The 20,171-nt window shown below is 34.0% G+C and overlaps 1 protein-coding gene across 3 annotated transcripts in view; it reads left to right on the top strand.

Annotated features, from left to right (window-relative positions):
* Positions 1 to 18,828, top strand: part of LOC108358715 (autophagy-related protein 9A-like) — a 244,591-nt gene extending 225,763 nt beyond the window's left edge. For all 3 annotated transcript variants that reach the window (XM_017610180.1, XM_017610179.1, XM_017610178.1), the window contains one exon: positions 18,611 to 18,828. In XM_017610180.1, the coding sequence (XP_017465669.1) occupies positions 18,611 to 18,813 (203 nt within the window). In that variant the 3' untranslated portion in view covers positions 18,814 to 18,828. The remainder of the gene's footprint in view (positions 1 to 18,610) is intronic.
* The last annotated feature ends 1,343 nt before the right edge of the window (positions 18,829 to 20,171 follow it).

Raw genomic sequence — 20,171 nt, 5'->3', positions numbered from 1 at the left:
TTACTTGTTGTTATGCATTGGTACGCAAATGTGCTAAGTCCAAAAAAATCAAGAAAAAATATAAACACGTCTGTCCGTGTACACGATAACTCGAGATATCTCAACGAAATTTGGTATGTAGGTTGCCCTTTATCCAAGGTAAGTTGGTATTAAAAATGGGCGAATCGGAATGTAACCACGCCCATTTCCAATATAAAGGTATTTTCTAAAGATGCAAAAACTACGATATTTCAGTAAATATTGGATGCATATTGTTCAAAATTACATAGTATGTGAAGTAGAATTTTTGTAATAAATATTATTGTGCAATTTTTGGAAAATGGGCGTGACCCCGCCCACCTATTATGAAATATATCTCAGTAGCCCATTCACCGATCTCCACCAAACTCGGCACGAGCCTTATTTAGGTTCTAACTAAGAAATCTGTTGAAAATCTTTAAAATCGGGCAATGACTACGTGTATCTACTAAAGCTAATTCACATAAAATCGATGATCTCGAGAACGACTCAGCAGAAAATTAGATTATGATACATTTTTGGATAATGGGCATGGCGCCACCCACTTATGACCGCAAAAGTGTAACTCGGTAACCGATTTATAAATTTCTTCCAAACTCGGTGCACTTAATAAACCCTGGTACGGAAAAGCAATTCGTTGAAAATTATTCAAATCGGACCAAAATTACATTCGCTTTCCGTATATCTAACGGTAAATTTCAGAAATGCGAAAACTCAGATATTTTAATAACTGACGACGCCAATTTACTCCAAGTTAATACTTACAACAATCTCTTAACAATAATTGAGACTGCATGACACCGCCCACTTTATGACTACAAGGGGTATCTCGGAAGCCAATTTAGCGATTTCTACTAAACGTGGTTGAATTATTTCATTGAGTCTAACTCAGGATATTATGGAAAACGTTTGAAATCGGGGAAAACGCCCCTGCTTACGACAGTATTTGATACCTGCGCCGGGTATATAAAGTTCGGTTTCGCACAAACTTATACCTCTTTACTTACTTTCAATTATTTTCTTTTATAAATGGTATATAAATTTACGACTTAAAATAGTTATTTTTCCAATATCAATGAAATAAAACTGTATTAGGTTATAATTTATTTTAAAAGAATAAAATATATTTAAAATAAACAATTAAATCTTTTAACAATAAAAAATAATGGAAAAAAGGTTGATAGAAAATGTGCTAAGTACACATTAAAAGAATAAAATCTTAAATAGAAAATGTGGTAAGTCCCAAAACAGCCTATAAGTCTGCAACAGCTTTATTTTGAAATTGGCCGATTATTGGTACTAAAACAAGACGAACTAAGGAAGAAAACTGCATTTAAAGATTAGAAAAATATTGACAACAAAAAAAGTTAGATGGTTTTTTGTCCCTCCTGAAAAATAAAAAAAAATGGACTTAGCACGTTTGCGAACTAAGCCAACGATATATTATTTTTCATATCAATTCAAGTCTATTACATGCGCCCCACGCTTTTCATTTTCAATCTCATAAATTGTTTATCATGGTTTTTCTAAAACTTCAAAATCAAATTAGCCCAGTAAAATTAGATAAAGTTGGTAGGAAATTTGAAAAAAATTTGTAAGAGCGATTTTTGATGCAGTTTACTTCTATTTGACACGTAGATCATGGATCCACAGTCTTGCCCCTAAATTTCATTTGGCAGCATTCCGCCATCTTGGATTTAAGTTTTTTGGGGTTTTTTTGCGATTTGCCAGCTTATTCAGCATTTTTCGTAAAAAATTGTTTAATACAAATATGTAAAGAATTTAATTTCCCACATTTGTTATATAGAAGGTTTTTTAAAAATATAATTTTTTATTGTAAACACTTAGCAAAAACTGTGAAAAAATTTTACATTGTCACGGTTTTCGCCATTTTTTGACAATTTCTGTTGAAAATACATAGCATATTGAAATTTCGAAGTTGTAGAGAATATCATTCTTCACAACTTTTATATCTACATTTTTTTTTTGTGCGGCGCTTAGATCACGGCCGAGAATGTGCCAAACATAGCGGTCANGTACGGCGCTTAGATCACGACCGAGAATGTGCCAAACATAGCGGTCAGCCCAGTAAAATTAGATAAATTTGGTAGGAAAAAAAATAAAAAATTTGTAACAGCGATTTTTTAATGCAGTTTACTTCTATTTGACACGTGGATCCTGGATCCACAGTCTTGCCCCTAAATTTCATTTGGCAACATTTCGCCATCTTCGATTTAAGTTTTTTTTTGGGTTTGTTTGCGATTTACAGGCTTATTTGGCATTTTTCGTAAAAAATGGTGAAATATAAATATGTAGAGAATTTAATTTCCTATATTTGTGATATAGGAGGCTTTTTAAAAATAGCATTTTTTATTGTAAAAAATTAACGAAAACAGCGAAAAAAATTTACTTTGTCACGTTTTCGCCATTTTTTGACAATTTCTGTTGAAAATACATAGCATATTGAAATTCCAAAGATGTAGAGAATTTCATTCTCCACAACTTTTGTACCTACACTTGTTTTGTACGACGCTTAGATCACGGCCGGGAAAGCGATAAACTTAGCGATGTACGGGATGCTCCGTAAAACTCATTTCCAGATCTTCACCTGCTTTCATTGAAAAGCAAAAAACGTTGCCGGTGGATTAGGCCTACTGGGGAAACCACGATAACAAAAACGCGCCGAAAAAGTTTACTTCAGCGGTGGTGTGGAAGTGAGTTTTACGGCGCATCCCGCACATCGCTATGTTTATCGCTTTCCCGGCCGTGATCTAAGCGTCGTACAAAACAAATGTAGGTACAAAAGTTGCGGAGAATGAAACTGTCTACATCTTTGGAATTTCAGTATGCTATGTATTTTCAACAGAAATTGTCAAAAAATGGCGAAAACCGTGACAATGTAAATTTTTTTCGCAGTTTTCGTTAATTTTTTACAATAAAAATGCTATTTTTAAAAAGCCTCCTATATCAAAAATATGGGAAATTAAATTCTCTACATATTTATATTTCACCATTTTTTACGAAAAATGGCAAATAAGCCTGTAAATCGCAAAAAACCCAAAAAAAAAACTTAAATCGAAGATGGCGAAATATTGCCAAATGAAATTTAGGGGCAAGACTGTGGATCCAGGATCTACGTGTCAAATAGAAGTAAACTGCATCAAAAAGTCGCTGTTACAAATTTTTATTTTTTTCCTACCAAATTTATCTAATTTTACTGTTTGGCACGTTATCGGCCGTGATCTAAGCGGCGTACAAAAAAAATGTAGGTATAAGAGTTGTGAAGACTGAAATTCTCTACAACTCTGGAATTTCAATATGCTATGTATTTTGAACAGAAATTGTCAAAAAATGGCAAAAACCGTGACAAGGTAAAACTATTTCGCAGTTTTTGCTAATTTTTTACAATAAACAATTCTATTTGTAAAAAAACCTTCTATATAACAAATGTGGATAATTAAATTTTCTACATATTTGTATTTAACCATTTTTTACGAAAAATGCAAAATAAGCTTAAAAATCGCAACAACCCAAAAAAAACGTAAATCCAAGATGGCGGAATGTTGCCAAATTGAATTTAGGGGCAAGACTGTGGATCCATGATCTACGTGTCAAATAAAAGTAAACTGCATCCAAAAATTGCTGTTACAAATTTTTTTTAAGAAAAAGTCTAATTTTACTGAGCTAAATGTTATCGAAACAAATTCTATGGGACTGAGAAATATTATTTTCTTTTTGTAGTCCATTTATAAAAGTGAAACTTCTTAGGCGGCGGTATCGCAAAAATGTGTCCATTCTGCGCTGGTAACATAAATTTTGTAACCGGTAATTAAAGTGTCTGTAAATTTTTAAACCTTTTTCGCATTCTATGCGCTCTTGTAACCGGTCAATTTGGTTACCATCTCATGAGCTGGTAACAAAATATTGCCCCATGAAATATGCAATACAAGAATTTCCACAAATCTCCATAGCTGAATTGCTGAATATTTTCACTGTATTACCAACGTACCTAGAATCGCGGTGACAAGAAGTGGTAAAATTTTTTGGTAATACAATTTTCCGGTCACAAAATCTTCGGTAACGTGCAGAATAGACCTGTAAGAAGGAAAATATAGTATAGGAAGGAAAAAAAAGAAAGACAGCGACGTATGCACAACGATAGCACAAACATCTTCAACGCGCATGCATACGAGTTCCTACCCTGCAGGGAAAGCTACCAGTTGTGAACCAGAATGCTACCAGTTTGCGTTTCAGCCCAACTAGTTCACGTTGTATCCTTTTTCAATGTTAGCGACTGGTATTTTTAACATGGCGGTGTCACAGGAGATGTCAATTGTCCGCTCCTGCATCAGCACGCTACCAGTAGAAATACTAGTAGCATCATACCAGTTGACGGGATAGACTGCCTATTCATCCCCGTGAAAAGCATAAGTATGTAATTTTGCTCGCGGCGCTGCAACAGTGGCAATGGTCGACAGAGTAAAGCTTTGGCACGCCAAATCAAGAGATCCGAGTTCGAATCTCAGTGAGCGAATTTTTTTTTATTTTCATTTTTTATCTATTTTTTTAAATTTTTTTCTTGTAATTTTTTAATTTATTGTTTTAAAAAGAATAAAAAATTATTTCTTTTAATTTTTTTATGATATTTGAGTATTTAGGTTTTTTCCATATTAAATTAAATTTATGTACAATTTTGATTTTATATTTAAATAAAAATAATTATTTAAATTAATTTACTTAAATACTTTACTTTAACAACCTCGACGCGCACTCGAACCTGAGATCTCAGAACAAGAATCGGTAGTCTTCACTTCACGCCACAGCCGACATTTGTGATGAAAGCAATTAACCGCTCTTTAGTTTTGGTTGTGGCTATTCAAAGACAGATGTCGCTGATCGCACAAGTTGTTCGAAATCGCCGAAATGGTAGGCCGTCGCTTTAGCGCATACTAGTTAATAATCTAATATTTATACTAGCTGGTTTGGCATTTCACTGCGGAGAACTGGTACTTATAGTCCATGACGAACTGGTATGACCTCCCCATTTAATACCAGTTTTCAAACTAGAATTTCTACCAACTAGTTTATTTTTTTCTATGAGGAACTGATATAATTATGGTTCATAACGAACTGGTATGACTTTTATCCTTAAATAATAGTTCATGAACTGGAATTTGTGCATACTAGTTCAGCTTTTCACTGCAGGGTACATACATACGTACATATGTGTGTACTTGGGATGCCAATCCCGGGATCCTGGAATCCCGGGATCCCGGTGTTTTTGACGTCCCGGAAATCCCGGGATTTGCTTGCCTTAATCCCGGGATCCCGAAAACTTTGAAATATCGAATTGATAGTAAGAATTTGTTTATGAATTTTGAAGTATGATTTTTGTAAAATGCCGTTTTGACTGCAATTAACAAAAAGCTTGAAACTGTACTTTTAAGTTGCAGTCTGAGCCTTTTTTGAAGAAGATTTCAATGAATTTACTCATAGCGTAGCTAATGTAAACAAAACAGAGAGTTTTAAGGAAAAGTTAGATAATTTTTTAGATCAATCTACTCAAAACTTCCTCAAATCGAAAAACAGAAACGTGCTGGTAAAAGAAGTTCAAATATTTTGTAATGGAGGAGATAGGAGTCATTATCTTCAAATGGATTATGTCTACCTTTTGGCAGTTCAGCCTAAAAGTGTTGATGCCGAAATATGTTTTTGATCAGTAGGTTTTTATGTAAAAACTGCAGGTCAAGCTTAGAAGACTTCGCTTTGAATGCTTTGCTGCTCTTATAAATACATTTTAAGTGCAATAATAACAACACCGGAAAAAAAGGGATGTATGTTTTTAACCAGACCCACCTACCAACATGTATTTCGACCCGCTGAATCCGACTCGGAGATCCGTTTGACTCGTACACCCTCAAAATTTCTAGTAAATTGCGAAAATAAATGGCAAAAAATTCTCCATTCGCCATTTCTTTATAGAGTAGAATAAACATGTTTAGAAAAATTGTTTTTGTATATTTTTTTTGTTTTATGTTTTTTTATTAATCGTTACTTTCAAAAGTACCTGGTATTTAAATTATTATTTGTGATGTATACGTTCCTCAATCACATGGTTTTTTAAATAAAATTAAAAAAATGTTTTACTTTAAAATTTGTCTGATTGAATAAATAAATATCGCTAGCGTAGAGTGCAAAGTTGCTAAGTCCCAATTTAAAAATTGTACAGGAGAGGAAAAAGTTCATATAGTCATTTTGTTCAAGTATTTCGCAAAACTTTCAATACAACATTTTGCCTGTTTAAAGCAAAGCAAAGCCCCATACGAATCAGAGGGATTCGATCTTCATTAAAAGGTTTCGAACTTTTTTGGCCTTATCGAATTTTCGGAGCTTTTTTTGGCCTTAGCAAATTTTCCTTTCATTGAATATAAACGAGAAAACATTAAACAAGGACCTTTTCGAAACGATGCAATATTAATTTATCTAGCCTCCTATATCAAAATATGATTTTTCATTAAAAGTGAAGTTAGCAACTTTTCACTCTAAGCTAGCGATATATGAATTTCACAATCAGTTTATCGTAAATTTTAAATAGTTTTATTTCATGGTATGTTTAAATGCTTTAAGATATTGAATTTTTACTCATATTCATAAAATTTATGACTCGATTTGAATCCCGGGATGAATCCCGGGATCCCGGGATTACCTAAAAAATATCCCGAAATCCCGGGATCCCAATTTTGCTGATATTTTGGCATCCCTAATGTGTACATATGTATGAACTCATTTTGCGTTTCAGCTCTGCCGCTACCAAGGAGTGATCGGACTTCTACCACATTTTGGTAGATCTGCCACTTTTCTGAGCATTTACTACATCTACCACTCAAGGTCTGAAATCTACCCCATTTTCGCGTTTTTGAGTAATTTTATTTTTGCTTGACATAACTGACTTAATGTTAAGAGCAAAAAGTGTCTCAAACTAAACACTTATATGGTAACAAAGAATGATATAATACAAGATTCCGCATTCCCGGCGACGATGAAAGTAAAAGTAAACAAAGCCGAATGGGAGGATAAAATAAACTGTAAAATAGTAAATTTTTCTCAGTAATAAATTGTTCGACCGGCAACGCGGGTTGATTGTGTTAAATTGCAAAATATATGATTTATAAAAAGAATGAATAGCGAAAATGTTAAAAAAGCGGCGATGTTTATGAAAGTATTTGCAAATTTAAGTGCATCTAAGGTTTCTGAGGCATTGCCAGCGTCCGGACTTTGCTCCGATCGGAGTAGATTTAGTTCGATTTCTTTTTTAAATTTAAATTTATTAAAATTATTAAAAATAATATGGTAACTTTTTAAATTTTTGCTCAATAACCTCTATGGCAACCACCAAGGTTTTGTATAGCAAGGTGTAACAGAAGTTGTCTCTTTTACTCCTTAACATTCCTTGCGGAATCATTTTTTATTTCCCAAATCAGGGGATTGATTAAGGACCACAAAACTGTTTTGGAAAGGTGTATGTTTAACAACTTGGCAGAGTATATGTTGACGTTAGCTGTTTTATTGCACAGTAGTTGCTGCTGTCGAAAGAAAATTTTCAGAGATGAACCTCATTAAAAATAAATACAGGAACAGGCTTAATGACGAAACAGTTGAAAGTTAAACCAAAGGTCAGAAATTTATACGCTGTCTGATTATTTACTTATTTAAAAAATAAAATAAATAATTATAAATTTATTCATGGAAAGTTTGGTTTGAATACTATTTAGAGATGAGGCTGATTTACGAGCACTCCGTTCAATACTATACTATTTAATAAAAAATGTTAATCTGCTCCGAAAATTTCGTTTTTGCTCCGATTTTCCGAGTCATTTACTCCTGAATCGAGTTTCAGTAGTCCGAACGCTGGGCGTTGTTTACTTACTATCCCGGGATTCAAATCGAGTCATAAATTTTATGAATATGAGTAAAAATTCAATATCTGAAAGCATTTAAACATACCATTAAATAAAACTATTTAAAATTTACGACAAACTGATTGTAAAACTCATATATCGCTAGCTTAGAGTGAAAAGTTGCTAACTTCAATTTTAATGAAAACCCATATTTTGATATAGGAGGCTAGATAAATTAAAATTGCATCGTTTCGAAAAGGGTAAAGGTCCTTGTTTTATGTTTTCTCGTTTATATTCAATGAAAGGAAAATTTGCTAAGGCCAAAAAAAGCTCCGAAAATTCGATAAGGCCAAAAAAAGTTCGAAATCTTTTAATAAATATCGAGTCCCTCCGATTCGTATGGAGGGTTGCTTTGCTTTAAACAGGCAAAATGTTGTATTCAAAGTTTTGCGAAATACTTGAAGAAAATGGCTATACGAAGTTTTTTCCTCTCCTGTACAATTTTTAAATTGGGACTTAGCAACTTTGCACTCTACGCTAGTGATATTTATTAAATCAGACAAATTTTAAAGTAAAACATTTTGAGGGTGTACGAGTCAAACGGATCTCAGAGTCGGATTCAGCGGGTTGAAATACATGTTGGTAGTTGGGTCTGGTTAAAAACACACACCCCTTTTTTGCCGGTGTTGTTATTATTGCACTTAAAATGTTTTCGTAAGAACAGCAAAGCATTCAAAGCGGAGTCTTCTAGGCTTGACCTACAGTTTTTACATACAAAACCTACTGATGAAAAACATATTTCGGCATCAACACTTTCAGGCTGAACTGTCAAAAGGTAGACATAATCCATTTGAAAATAATGACCCCTATCTCCTCCATTACAAAATATTTGAACTTCTTTTACCAGCACGTCGGTCAAATTATAAGTTTTTCGATTTGAGGAAGTTTTGAGTAGATTGATCTAAACAATTATCTAACTTTGCCTTAAAGCTCTCTGTTTCGTTTACATTAGCGACGCTATGAGTAAATTCATTGAAATCTTCTTCAAAAAAGGCTCAGACTGCAATTTAAAAGTACAGTTTCAAGCTTTTTGTTAACTGCAGTCAAAACGGCATTTTACAAAAATCATACTTCAAAATTCATAAACAAATTCTTACTATCAATTCGATATTTCAAAATTTTCGGGATCCCGGGATTAATGCAAGCGAATCCCGGGATTTCCGGGACGTCAAAAACACCGGGGACATTGGCATCCCTAATATGTATGTACGTACTTACTAGGGCTGTTAATTTTTTCGATTTTTGCGATCCCGGTATTTTCGGGATGTCGTTGGTTCAATCCCGGGATCCCGGGATCAGTCCCGGGATTTAGATATTTATTATTTTTCAATAACATAACATGAAAAAATTGCATCAATATGGTTTGAGAAGCTCTCCTACCATATAATAAATAATAAGTAAATGGGTCTGGAACGTATTTTTTTATTTAAAGTGAAAATTATTTCATAAGTAACAAACCAACAGACAGTATTCGGCCAGTTTTGTCTATATTCCTTTTGTCTATCCAAAATTTACATTTATTTATAAAAGTCTACTTCATATTACACATAATTAACTGCGTATGTATAAATGGGCATTTCCCTGACGTCATGGTTTTTTAAAAAGACTTTATCGAGCCCAAATGTATGGAAGAAGCTGCGTAATACCCTAAAAAAAAACGCAATCATGGGGAAATTAGAAAAATTTTCTTCAACTCTTCTATGGATTGGACAAGTCCTGAGTTTAGTCGAGTGGACAAAAACAGCATATTTACTCAGAATTTTGAATTGACACTCAAAATGTTGGCTTAATGTCGAAACCTTCATTTCCGGTAAGTTGGATCTTAAACTAGGCCTTAACTTTATATGTGCAAGTATCCCTATGGTCAAAATAAAAGTATTGCGACATTTGAGTAATTTTCTTTTGTTGGTTTAATGTTCATTAATTTGTATAAAATTATAGCTATTATGGCTGAACTCTGCCTAACTCAGGTTAATGTACTTCACAATAAGTTTGGTAAAGTATTAGATCTTGTTTATGTTGATGATGCATCTAAGTCCGTTGTAAATAAGTGTAATCCACTAGTTTTGCCCGAAGATGTCTATCACCCTGCTATGGAGGTATCTTACGAAGTTATAAGTGATGGTCAAAATTGCAGTACCCAAGCATACGAGCCAAATATTCGCTTTGATTTTTCGAAAGCCAACTTTAAAATGCTTAACAAAGAACTGTCTAAATTGTCATGGCCTGCATTTAAAGAAAATATTGAACAAAGCGATGCACTTTTTAACTTTACTTTACATAAATTATTTGAAAAGCATGTGCCTAAACGTATGTATGTTCCTGAAGAGCAAACACAGTTATGGTTCACTAAAGAACTGAGAAATTTGAAAAACAGAAAGTCGCGTTATTTTAGATTACACAAAAAAACCGGTTTACACTCATACTATGTAAAATACTCACTTTTGCGTCATAAGTTTTTTGAATTAAACAAAAAGTGTTATAAAGCTTACTTGTGTAAAATCAAACGGCGTATAATATATAACCCCAAATCATTTTATGACTTCGTAAACTCCAAGCGAAATGTACGTGGGTTTCCTTCCGCCATGAAGTATCAAAATACCGTCTCTAGTGATAATCAAACAATTTCTAACATGTTCGCTCAGTTTTTTAAATCCAATTATTCCATTAACTCACATGCTAACATTGACTATCCTTTTAAACTATTTCCAATGAACTCAATAAATATATCAGTAATATCTCCCGATGATGTAGTAGTTTATCTGAAATCTTTAAAGCGGTCATCAGTTATGGTCCTGACCAGATCCCTACTTGTATTCTTATAAATTGTTCTGATTATCTCTATGAGCCGTTAACAGCGTTATTTAATTTATCTCTTAAAGAGGGCGTTTTTCCAACTATATGGAAGGAATCGTTCATAACCCCGTTACATAAAAGCGGTAGCAGATCTTCAGTGGAGAACTACCGGGGAATAGCTAAGCTTTCTGCAATTCCTAAATTATTTGAAGCAATTATAACAAATCAGTTGACGCATTCTATCTCTTCTAGCATTTCATATAGTCAACATGGATTTTGCAAGGGCAAATCAACTTCTACAAATTTACTCGAATTAACATCCTATATCTCAAAAGCATTTAGTGAAAGCAAAACTGTTGATGTTATATATACTGACTTCAGTAAAGCATTTGACAAAGTGTGCCACTCGTTGCTCATCATGTTCGCGTTCGCCCAAATAGCAAAGCTGTAAAGGTGCTTAACATAGAGTGCATTAAAAGTGCTGTTGCTGCAGATACCTAATGTATGTTAGTATAGCTATAATGAATTACATGTGTTTATGTTCTATATACTCTTCCTTATTTTTTTCTATCTCCCGGTTTCGCTGCTTTGCTCTTATCTTTTTATCATCTTATCTGGAGTTACTTATTAATTTGCACTGTTCTCTTAAATCTTTAATAACTACATATCTCTCTCTTCATTGCTTTTCTTTCTTTCTATGCCATGCAATTCTGCAAACACATTCCTGGTTGCTAGCCTGTGGTTGTTTCTGTTTTGATTCAGTACTGTGATTATGGGTCTGTTCGATGAATTGGGCTCTGGTGTTAATGAAAATAAGAAAAATTATTATCGACATTCTGTGCCATCAAAATGAGGGTTTTCACGTGGTACATTTTAATGCACGTAGCCTAAGCCATGAAAAACTGGATTATGCTAGGTGTGTTTTTGAAGAGTCTGCAGTGGATGTTATTTGCGTTTCTGAGACTTGGTTTCATAGTGACCTCCCTGATTACAACCTATCTTTAAATGGCTATAATTTATTGAGGCATGATCGTTATCTTAAAAAGGGGGGAAGAGTTGCAGTGTACTGTAAAAAAAGTCTGAAATTCAAACTGCTAGCAAAATCGAATAACTGTGAAACTGAATATATCTTCACTGAAGTATCTGATGGCGTGAATAAAATCTTAATTGCATGTGTATATAATCCTAATAAAGGTATCGCTTTAGATGCATTATTTGTTGACTTGTCTGAATTTGTGTTAGATTATGAGCGTATTCTGATTTGTGGTGATTTTAATGTTAATCTATTAATGTATGATTCAAGTAGTAGTAAGTTACAGGACCAGTTGGCAACAGCAGGACTCTGTGTTGTTAATGGAATTACACCAACGAGGTATGCTAATAACTCCACACCTAGTCTTCTTGATTATTTTATAACCTATGACCTCTTACATATTCTTAAATTTGACCAAGTAGATTTTATTTCCGACCATGATTTAATTTTTTGTACTCTAGATGTTGTGATGAATCGTCCAGGTGTAAATGCTATCTTTGTGTATCGTGATTTTAAATCGGTGAATGTAAACTCTTTGTATTCAGACCTGAGTAATATAAATTGGAATGATTGTTGGTTTCTTACTTCTGTTGATGATAAACTTGACTTCCTCAACAATAACTTGTCCATGTTATTTAATGTGCATGTTCCACTTTGTTCTGTAAATGTTGTAAATAGTTCGTGTCCCTGGTACAATTCAAAAGTTTGTTCTGCCATTAGGAAACGCAATAAGTTTTATGCTAAGTGGAGAAAAATTTTGACGGATACTTCTTGGCGCCGTTACACGAAAATCCGAAATGAAACTACTGCTATAATAAGACAAGCAAAGCGTTGGTACAGTTACTCAAAACTAGATCCTTCACTTCCGCCCAAGCAGCTGTGGCGCAATCTAAAGCAATTTAAAATGCATGGCAAAGAAAGGCCCGAGTGTGAGATTGACGTTGATGAGCTTAATAGTAATAATAGATTGGCGCTTACACATATGTTAGTGTTTGGCCGAGCTTCTCCTCCGACTTGTGGCGTGCGCCTTGATGTTGTCACACAAAGCGGAGGGACCTACAGTTTTACGCTGACTCCGAACGGCGATTGTATTTTTATGAGAAGCTGTTTTTCATGGCAGAAATACAATCGGAGGTTTGCCATTGCCTTCCGACGGACGACCGCTGTTAAGAAAAAACCTTTTTTCTATATTTTTTGCGATGTTGCTTTGACCAGGGTTTGAACCCGGGTCCTGCGGAGTGGAAGTGCGCACTGCTTACCACTACACCACAGCGGCCGACAGCTGAGCTTAATGACTATTTTATTTGTTCTAATAAAAAAACCAATCGTGCTCACGTGTTTAAAGATTTTGTATCTTGTGCTAGTCTAAGACATGAGTTCCAATTTATGGGAGTGAGTGAGGTTGATGTCCTTAAGGCTCTGTCAAAAATCAAGTCTAATGCTACAGGGGAGGATGGAATCTCGCTGAAATTCGTCCAACTAGTAATTCAATATATAATAGGCCCTCTAACCGATATCATAAACCATTGCTTTACTAGCTCATGCTTTCCAGCAGTTTGGAAAAAGGCTATAATTATACCAGTTGCGAAGAAGACAAATGCTACTTATGCTAGCGACTATAGACCTATTAGCATACTGCCTGCATTTTCAAAGGCTTGCAAACACTTAATGGCTGCACAAATTTCTGCATTTGAAAATAAACTACTGTCTCCACTGCAATCTGGATTCAGGCAAAAGCATAGTTGCTCAACGGCAATGGTCAAAATATTGGACGATATTCGTATAAACTTCGACAACGGCGACTTGACACTTCTTTGCTTACTCGACTTCTCGTAGGCATTTGACTTAGTGGATCACAATTTGCTGTGTTTGAAGCTTAAAAATTATTTCGGCTTCAAAGACAGTGCGGTGAAACTCATGGTCAGCTACCTTGAGGGTAGAACGCAAAAGGTTAAATCAAGCAAATCAATATCCCGATCTAGATTTGTGTATACTGGTGTTCCACAAGGCTCTGTCCTTGGTCCACTGTTATTTAGTCTCTTTGTCCATGATGTTTTTTCTGTTTGTCAGTATGTTAATGTCCATGCGTATGCTGATGACATACAGTTGTACTTGTCTAGTCGTATTGGTCTCGCTGAAGATTTATGTTTCAAAATAAACCGTGATTTGTCTGCTATTTCTGTTTGGGCTAGTGATAATTCTCTATGTTTAAATGTGTCAAAGTCGTATGTCTTGCCTATATGTAACAGTGTGGTGTATATCGATAATATTCCTAAATTGTGGATAGGTTCCAGTTCACTTAGTTTTACGGATAAGGTTAAAGATTTAGGGTTTATTCTCAACTCTAAACTTAACTGTACCGATCATATAAATAGGGTTGTGAGCAGCGTATGGGCTATACTGCGTAAGCTGAGAGTCTCTGCAACATTTACGCCACAATAAACTCGACGTAAACTAGTTCTCCAACTAATTTTGCCAATTATCACCTACTCTGAGATAGTATACAGCAAACTGGATTCAATATCTTGCCATAAACTCAAAGTAGCATTTAATAATGCTACTCGTTACGTATATGGGATTGATAGATATGAGCATATTTCTGCCTGGAACACAAAGATCCTAGGTTGTAGTCTTGAGAATTATTTGTCCGCAAGGAATTGTATATTTATGTATAAACTTACTGTATTCAAAATACCTGCCTATCTGTTTGAGAAGCTAATACCAGTAAGGTCACTAAGACACAACTGCTTCATTATTCCAAAATTCAACTACCTAACATCATCCAGACTATTTTTCGTTAACGCGGTTAGGGCCTGGAATTCGTTACCTGAGACCGTAAAGACCGGATTAAGCAGATTCAACTACAGGACAAAAATTTACAATTATTTTAAAACAGTATGATTGCATGGTATTAGTTCTTCAAAATTTGTCTCTATCTTTCTCTACTAAATTTCTTTAGTTTTTCTTTTCCCTACTTTCTGCTCTACTCTTTCTTCTACTTTTCCCTACTTCTACTCTACTTTCTAAGTCATATTTGTTCTTATTGTTAAGTTAAAAAATAATAAATAAATTAAAAAATTAGATTTAAGATATTTTATTGCAAAACAATTACTGTAAAATATAATATATGTTGTTGAAGTACTATTAAAAGACCTAAGTCTTACTCTGTACTACCGGAACAAATTAATAATAATAATAATAACCAAATAAATCTACAAACTTGACCTTCTTGGTCTTCCACCTAATTTTCTACGTTGGATCTCTTCATACCTCTATGATAGATGACAAAGGGCAATGTTTAAAAATACTATCTCTGACGTCATTGATGTTACTTCAGGAGTCCCTCAAGGTAGCCACCTAGGCCCGGTTCTGTTCTTGCTTTTTATAAACGATATTTCTACAGATATACAAAAATTTTAATGTATGCAGATGATGCAAAGCTTTATAAATCGTACGTTTCAATTAAAGAAAGGTCTTTGCTACAATCAGACTTAGACAGCATGGCTTACTGGTGTCAAGTAAATCTTATGCCTCTAAATCTTAAGAAATGTAAAGGATGCTTTCCATTTCCAGACAACCGGTCAGGTATATCATCATAACTCAGAAAAAAAAAATCTTCGCTATTAGAGATTTGGGTTGATTGTAGTTCAAAGTGTCTCTTTCCCGGTAAAAAAGTTAGAGCAAAAAAAAATACACTTTTTGAGAAATTAAATTTAAAAGAATATTTGCACTTTTTGTTTATTGTTAAATAAAAAATTTTAAATAATGAAAATCAATAATTATATCATTCTATCTTGAAGTGACAAGAATTACTGACGTTTAAGTAAAAACATTGTTGGAATCTATTAAATTTTGACAAAGTTATAGGCATTTAAAAAAAAAATTCTCACTGTCAATTCGAATAACCGATTTTTGCCTGAAAAACAAAATCGCGTTTAATTCGGCCGAAAAATTTTTCCGAGCCAAAAGAAAAAATACGTGTCTCATTATTTGGACCAACAAACAATGTATTTGAGTTTGGTCGAAATTAAAAATCATGCTCGTACCTGACCGGTTGTCTGGAAATGGAAAGCATCTAAGTAATGAGCTTCTCGCGAAGAGCTTTTCATCCCACTTCTTATACAATAGGTAACCATAACATGAAACAGGTATACAATTTTGTGGACCTTGGTATCACAATGAATCCTAAGCTTAATTTTAATCTTCATATTAATATGACAGTCAACAAGGCTAAAGGTGTACTTGTATTTGTGAAACGATGGTCAAAAGAATTTTGTGACCCTTATATCACTAAAACCCTGTTTACAACATTAGTTAGGCCAATTCTGGAATACGGTTCGGTGGTTTGGAATCCAAGGTATCAAATTTACTCAGACAAGATAGAGTCAATTCAAAAACAATTCCTACTTTTTGCTTTAAGAAATTTCCGTTGGGATTCTCAATATAACCTTCCACCTTATACGAGCCGATTAAAACTTATTAATCTTCCTACACTTTCCAGCCGCAGGCAAATGCTTGGTACAATTTTTATAGTTAAATTACTAACAGGCTCAATTTCAAGTCCGCTTCTTCTTGGCGAAGTTAGCCTTAATGTTCCCTCCCGGGTATCAAGACACTTTTGCCCCCTATTTCTGAAAGCTTGTAAAACTAATTTTGAATTGCACGACCCACTCCGTTGCTTATGCCAGGATTTTAACTCTCATTCCAGCACGTTTGATATATCAGATCCGCTTTTCAGCATTAAGAAATCGATACTGTCCTCTCTCAATAAATGAATCATTAAAATAAAGACATAAAATCGGCTGATGAATTTAGTTCTGTAGCTGAACAGTTTTAGATCTCGACACTTAACAATCTCCTGCCTATCGTGACTCGGCGCAAAAATTGAAAATACTGGTTCCGTACGTCATGCGGACTGCGCCCCTCGTGCGGATGGGCGGGAATGGAGGGTAAAAACCGTTGGGATATTATTATTATATAACGACAACCATATAAATCCAAATTTTAAAACTTTTAACGGTAATTAGAAAGAATTTACAAATTTAAACAAAATTATATCAAACTATAAAAGAAGCAGGTTTAAAGCTCTTTAAATTTTAGTTTAATGCGTTAACTGCAAGTTTGAATTATTTTGAAATTCGCATTGATTTTTGGATTTTTTTTGCTGGCGTTGTTAAGTATTTTGTTCCATAACATTTCAGTCATTCTTTATAGGGGCGAAATTACAACCCACGTAGTTACTATCAAAAAAAACAAAAACATTGCAGTTTTACCATACGGGTTGCATTTTTAGACAAGAATGTGTATTACAAAACAAGAAAAATTCCATAGTGGATTTTCATTTTGAACCGAACCGAACCATTTTCTGGGGTGGTTTTCGGTTCAGTTTTGGCAATTCAAAATAAAAAACAGTTCGGTTCGTGGTTCCGTTAAAAGCCCAAAAAAGCGATGGTTCGGTTCAAAAACTGGTTCGGCTCAAAACCGGTTAGCAGCCCTGCTCAAGACATTTAAAAAAAGAATCATTGATTGAAAATTTTTCTAATAAAAAAATGCACAACTTCTCGAACTCCCCACACGTTTTCATAACTTCTAGCACTTTACTTTTTTCGAAATTACTTTCTGTATAACACAAAAACTTGCTATTAAAATTCGTTTCAATTGAATGGGGTTCCGCTGATAGAATTCCCGGCATTAATTTACCACAGAGTATGGCAGCTTTTTCTTATTTGTCAAGTACTCAATTTTATTGCTTGGTATGATACTCAAAAAATTCCGTTTTTCGACAGAAAATCCCATTCGCCCATTTTAGTCATAAAATCCCGAAAAAAACGCCAAAATCCCAAACTTAAGAAAAACCAGAATAACCCGGTTTGATTTTACATATTTTCTATACAGTAGCACTATTAGTTAGAAATCATGACCAAAATTACAATATGATATAGATATAGCGTTAATTTAGAAATAAAAAAGGCAAAATAAGCTGGAAGTATTTTGGATTGCATGCAAAACCGAAAAATTAGTGATAAATTCACATTTAATGGCTTTGGCAGATTTTAAAAAGATTGAATCGCTAAACAACATTTCTTTGTGGGAAAAGCTTTAGCATTTAGAACCGACTGTCTTGGGAATAAGGATACACCACCCACTGAACCAGATCGATATATATAAATATAGTCTGTTAAACGAGGGCCATTCATCTCATCCCTTAATAATAATAATAATCCCAACGGATTTACCCTCCTTTCCCGCCCATCCGCACGAGGGACGTTCGGAACCATTATTTTCAATTTTTGCGCCGAGTCACGAAAGACAGGAGTTTGTTAGGTGTCGAGATCTAAAACTGTTCAGTTACAGAACTAAATTCATCAGCTGATTTTGTGTGTTTATGTTAATAATTCATTTATTGAGAGAGGATAGTATCGCTTATTTAATGCTGAAAAGCGGATCTGATACATCAAACTTGCTGGAATGAGAGTTAAAATCCTGTCAAAGGCAACGGAGTGGATTTCATCATCGGAGCCCAAAGCCACTTATCGCAGACAAGGAGTTCGAGTTAGATTTTTATGGAAAAAAAATTATATTTAAGAAAAGAAAAATAGCTAAAACTGGTCAAAATGTCACTAACATAATTATTTGACCACAAGTGTATGTAAGTTATCGTGGAGTCTGACAATCGATGCACTTTTTTATTAAAAAGTTGCTTTGAAGAGTCTAGCTAAATTTCTTGTATGTTTATATATGTACATATATATATGTTTATAAAATGTACGTACACATTTTTTTCTTAAAAACTTTATTCCATTAGGAGGACCTGGCTCACCATTTCAAAATAACTGGCAACTGCGAGATGATTTCAACTTCCGCAGCAACCAAGTCGAACTAGCTCAGCGTTTGTCAAAACTCATAATGTGGGTAGCGGTAGCGAATTTAATTTTGGCGCCAGTAATATTTCTGTGGCAGTGTCTATATTTCTCATTTTCGTACGCAAACGTAAGTAAAAATATCTAAAATGGAATTAAATGAATCCAGTAATTTTTACCAAGCAAAAAATACAACCGACTTCAATGCTCATATAAAAATTTACTAGTACAGTTAATTTCTTCATGACACAATAATCGGAACAAAACCAAATTACTATGGGACCATCTTTCCGATAAAAAAAAAGAATTATCGAAAACGGTTCACGTGGTCCAAAGTTACCCGGTAACATACATGACAACATTTTCCGATGAATTGATAACCTCCTCCTTTTTTGAAGTCGGTTAAAAAAAATATCTGAATAACTTTTTGTTTAATAGCACTACGTAACAAAATTTAAAAGGTTGTTCAAACACCCACAACGAAGTAATAGTAAAATTGGCAGTGGTACAAATGGGAGAAGAATCTATTTAAAACGGGGATCAAAAATTACTGTTATCTCGAATTTTACAAATTGAAAACGTTGGCCGAATTTTGAAATTTAACGAAAGTGTTGTTTCATAACACTTATTAGATGAGAAATATTTTTTGTTTCGCGGATAAGAGTTATAACCTAACGTTTATTTTTACGTTGTCTGATAAGAGTTATTTAACTATCTCCCTTTTATTTTCATCATCTTATTATCTTTATCTTACAACGTTTATCAGACATCGTAAAAAATAAATCTAGGAAAATAACGGCTATTAAGCAACGTTAAAAACGTTGGGAAATAACTCTTATCGGCAACGGAAAAAATATTTCTCCGTCATAACAGCTATCAGGCAACGTAAAAAATAAACGTTGGTTTATAACTCTTATCGACGAAATAAAAAATAATTCTGATCTAATAACCAAGGCTGGCAAAAATATGCCATAAAAAAACAGAAAATAAGCGCTATAAAAAGCTAGATAAATTTATTTTTATTCAATAATCCCGGAATTACAGTATAAGAAAACATGCATGCGAACAATTAAAAAAAATCGTTTTCACATCCGTAGATGTAGCTGGACAATATTTAAATAATTCTGCCAAATTTGTTCGGATTTTTTCAATCTCTAGCAGTATCAATGCGAATTCATACAAGGTGGTAGCAGAAGTATAAAAACATATGCATGAATTCACCTTGTTTCACGCATTTCTATCGTTCTTTCCCCGAAAATGTATGTAAGTCAAATATATGTAAAAACCAACAAAATTGCCAGATATATGCAAAATAAGCTTTTTGAAGCATTTTCTTAGATTTGCCAGCCGTGCTAATAACTGTTATGAAACAACGTTTTTGCGATAAAACTTATAACTGATATGGCCCTGATTTAAAACAATTGTCACTGACATCTTGTACTCGTATAGTTACGAAAAGAGGAGCAAACTTTCAATGCAAAAAGCTTTGTTTGTCATATTTGTATG

This window comes from Rhagoletis zephyria, unplaced genomic scaffold (genome assembly GCF_001687245.7).
Source record: "Rhagoletis zephyria isolate East Lansing unplaced genomic scaffold, Rhagoletis_zephyria_1.1 Rzeph_scaffold_00287, whole genome shotgun sequence".
Taxonomy (NCBI): Eukaryota; Metazoa; Arthropoda; class Insecta; order Diptera; family Tephritidae; genus Rhagoletis; species Rhagoletis zephyria.
The sequence above is the reverse complement of the archived record's forward strand: the minus strand, read 5'-3'. Positions and strand labels throughout refer to the sequence as shown.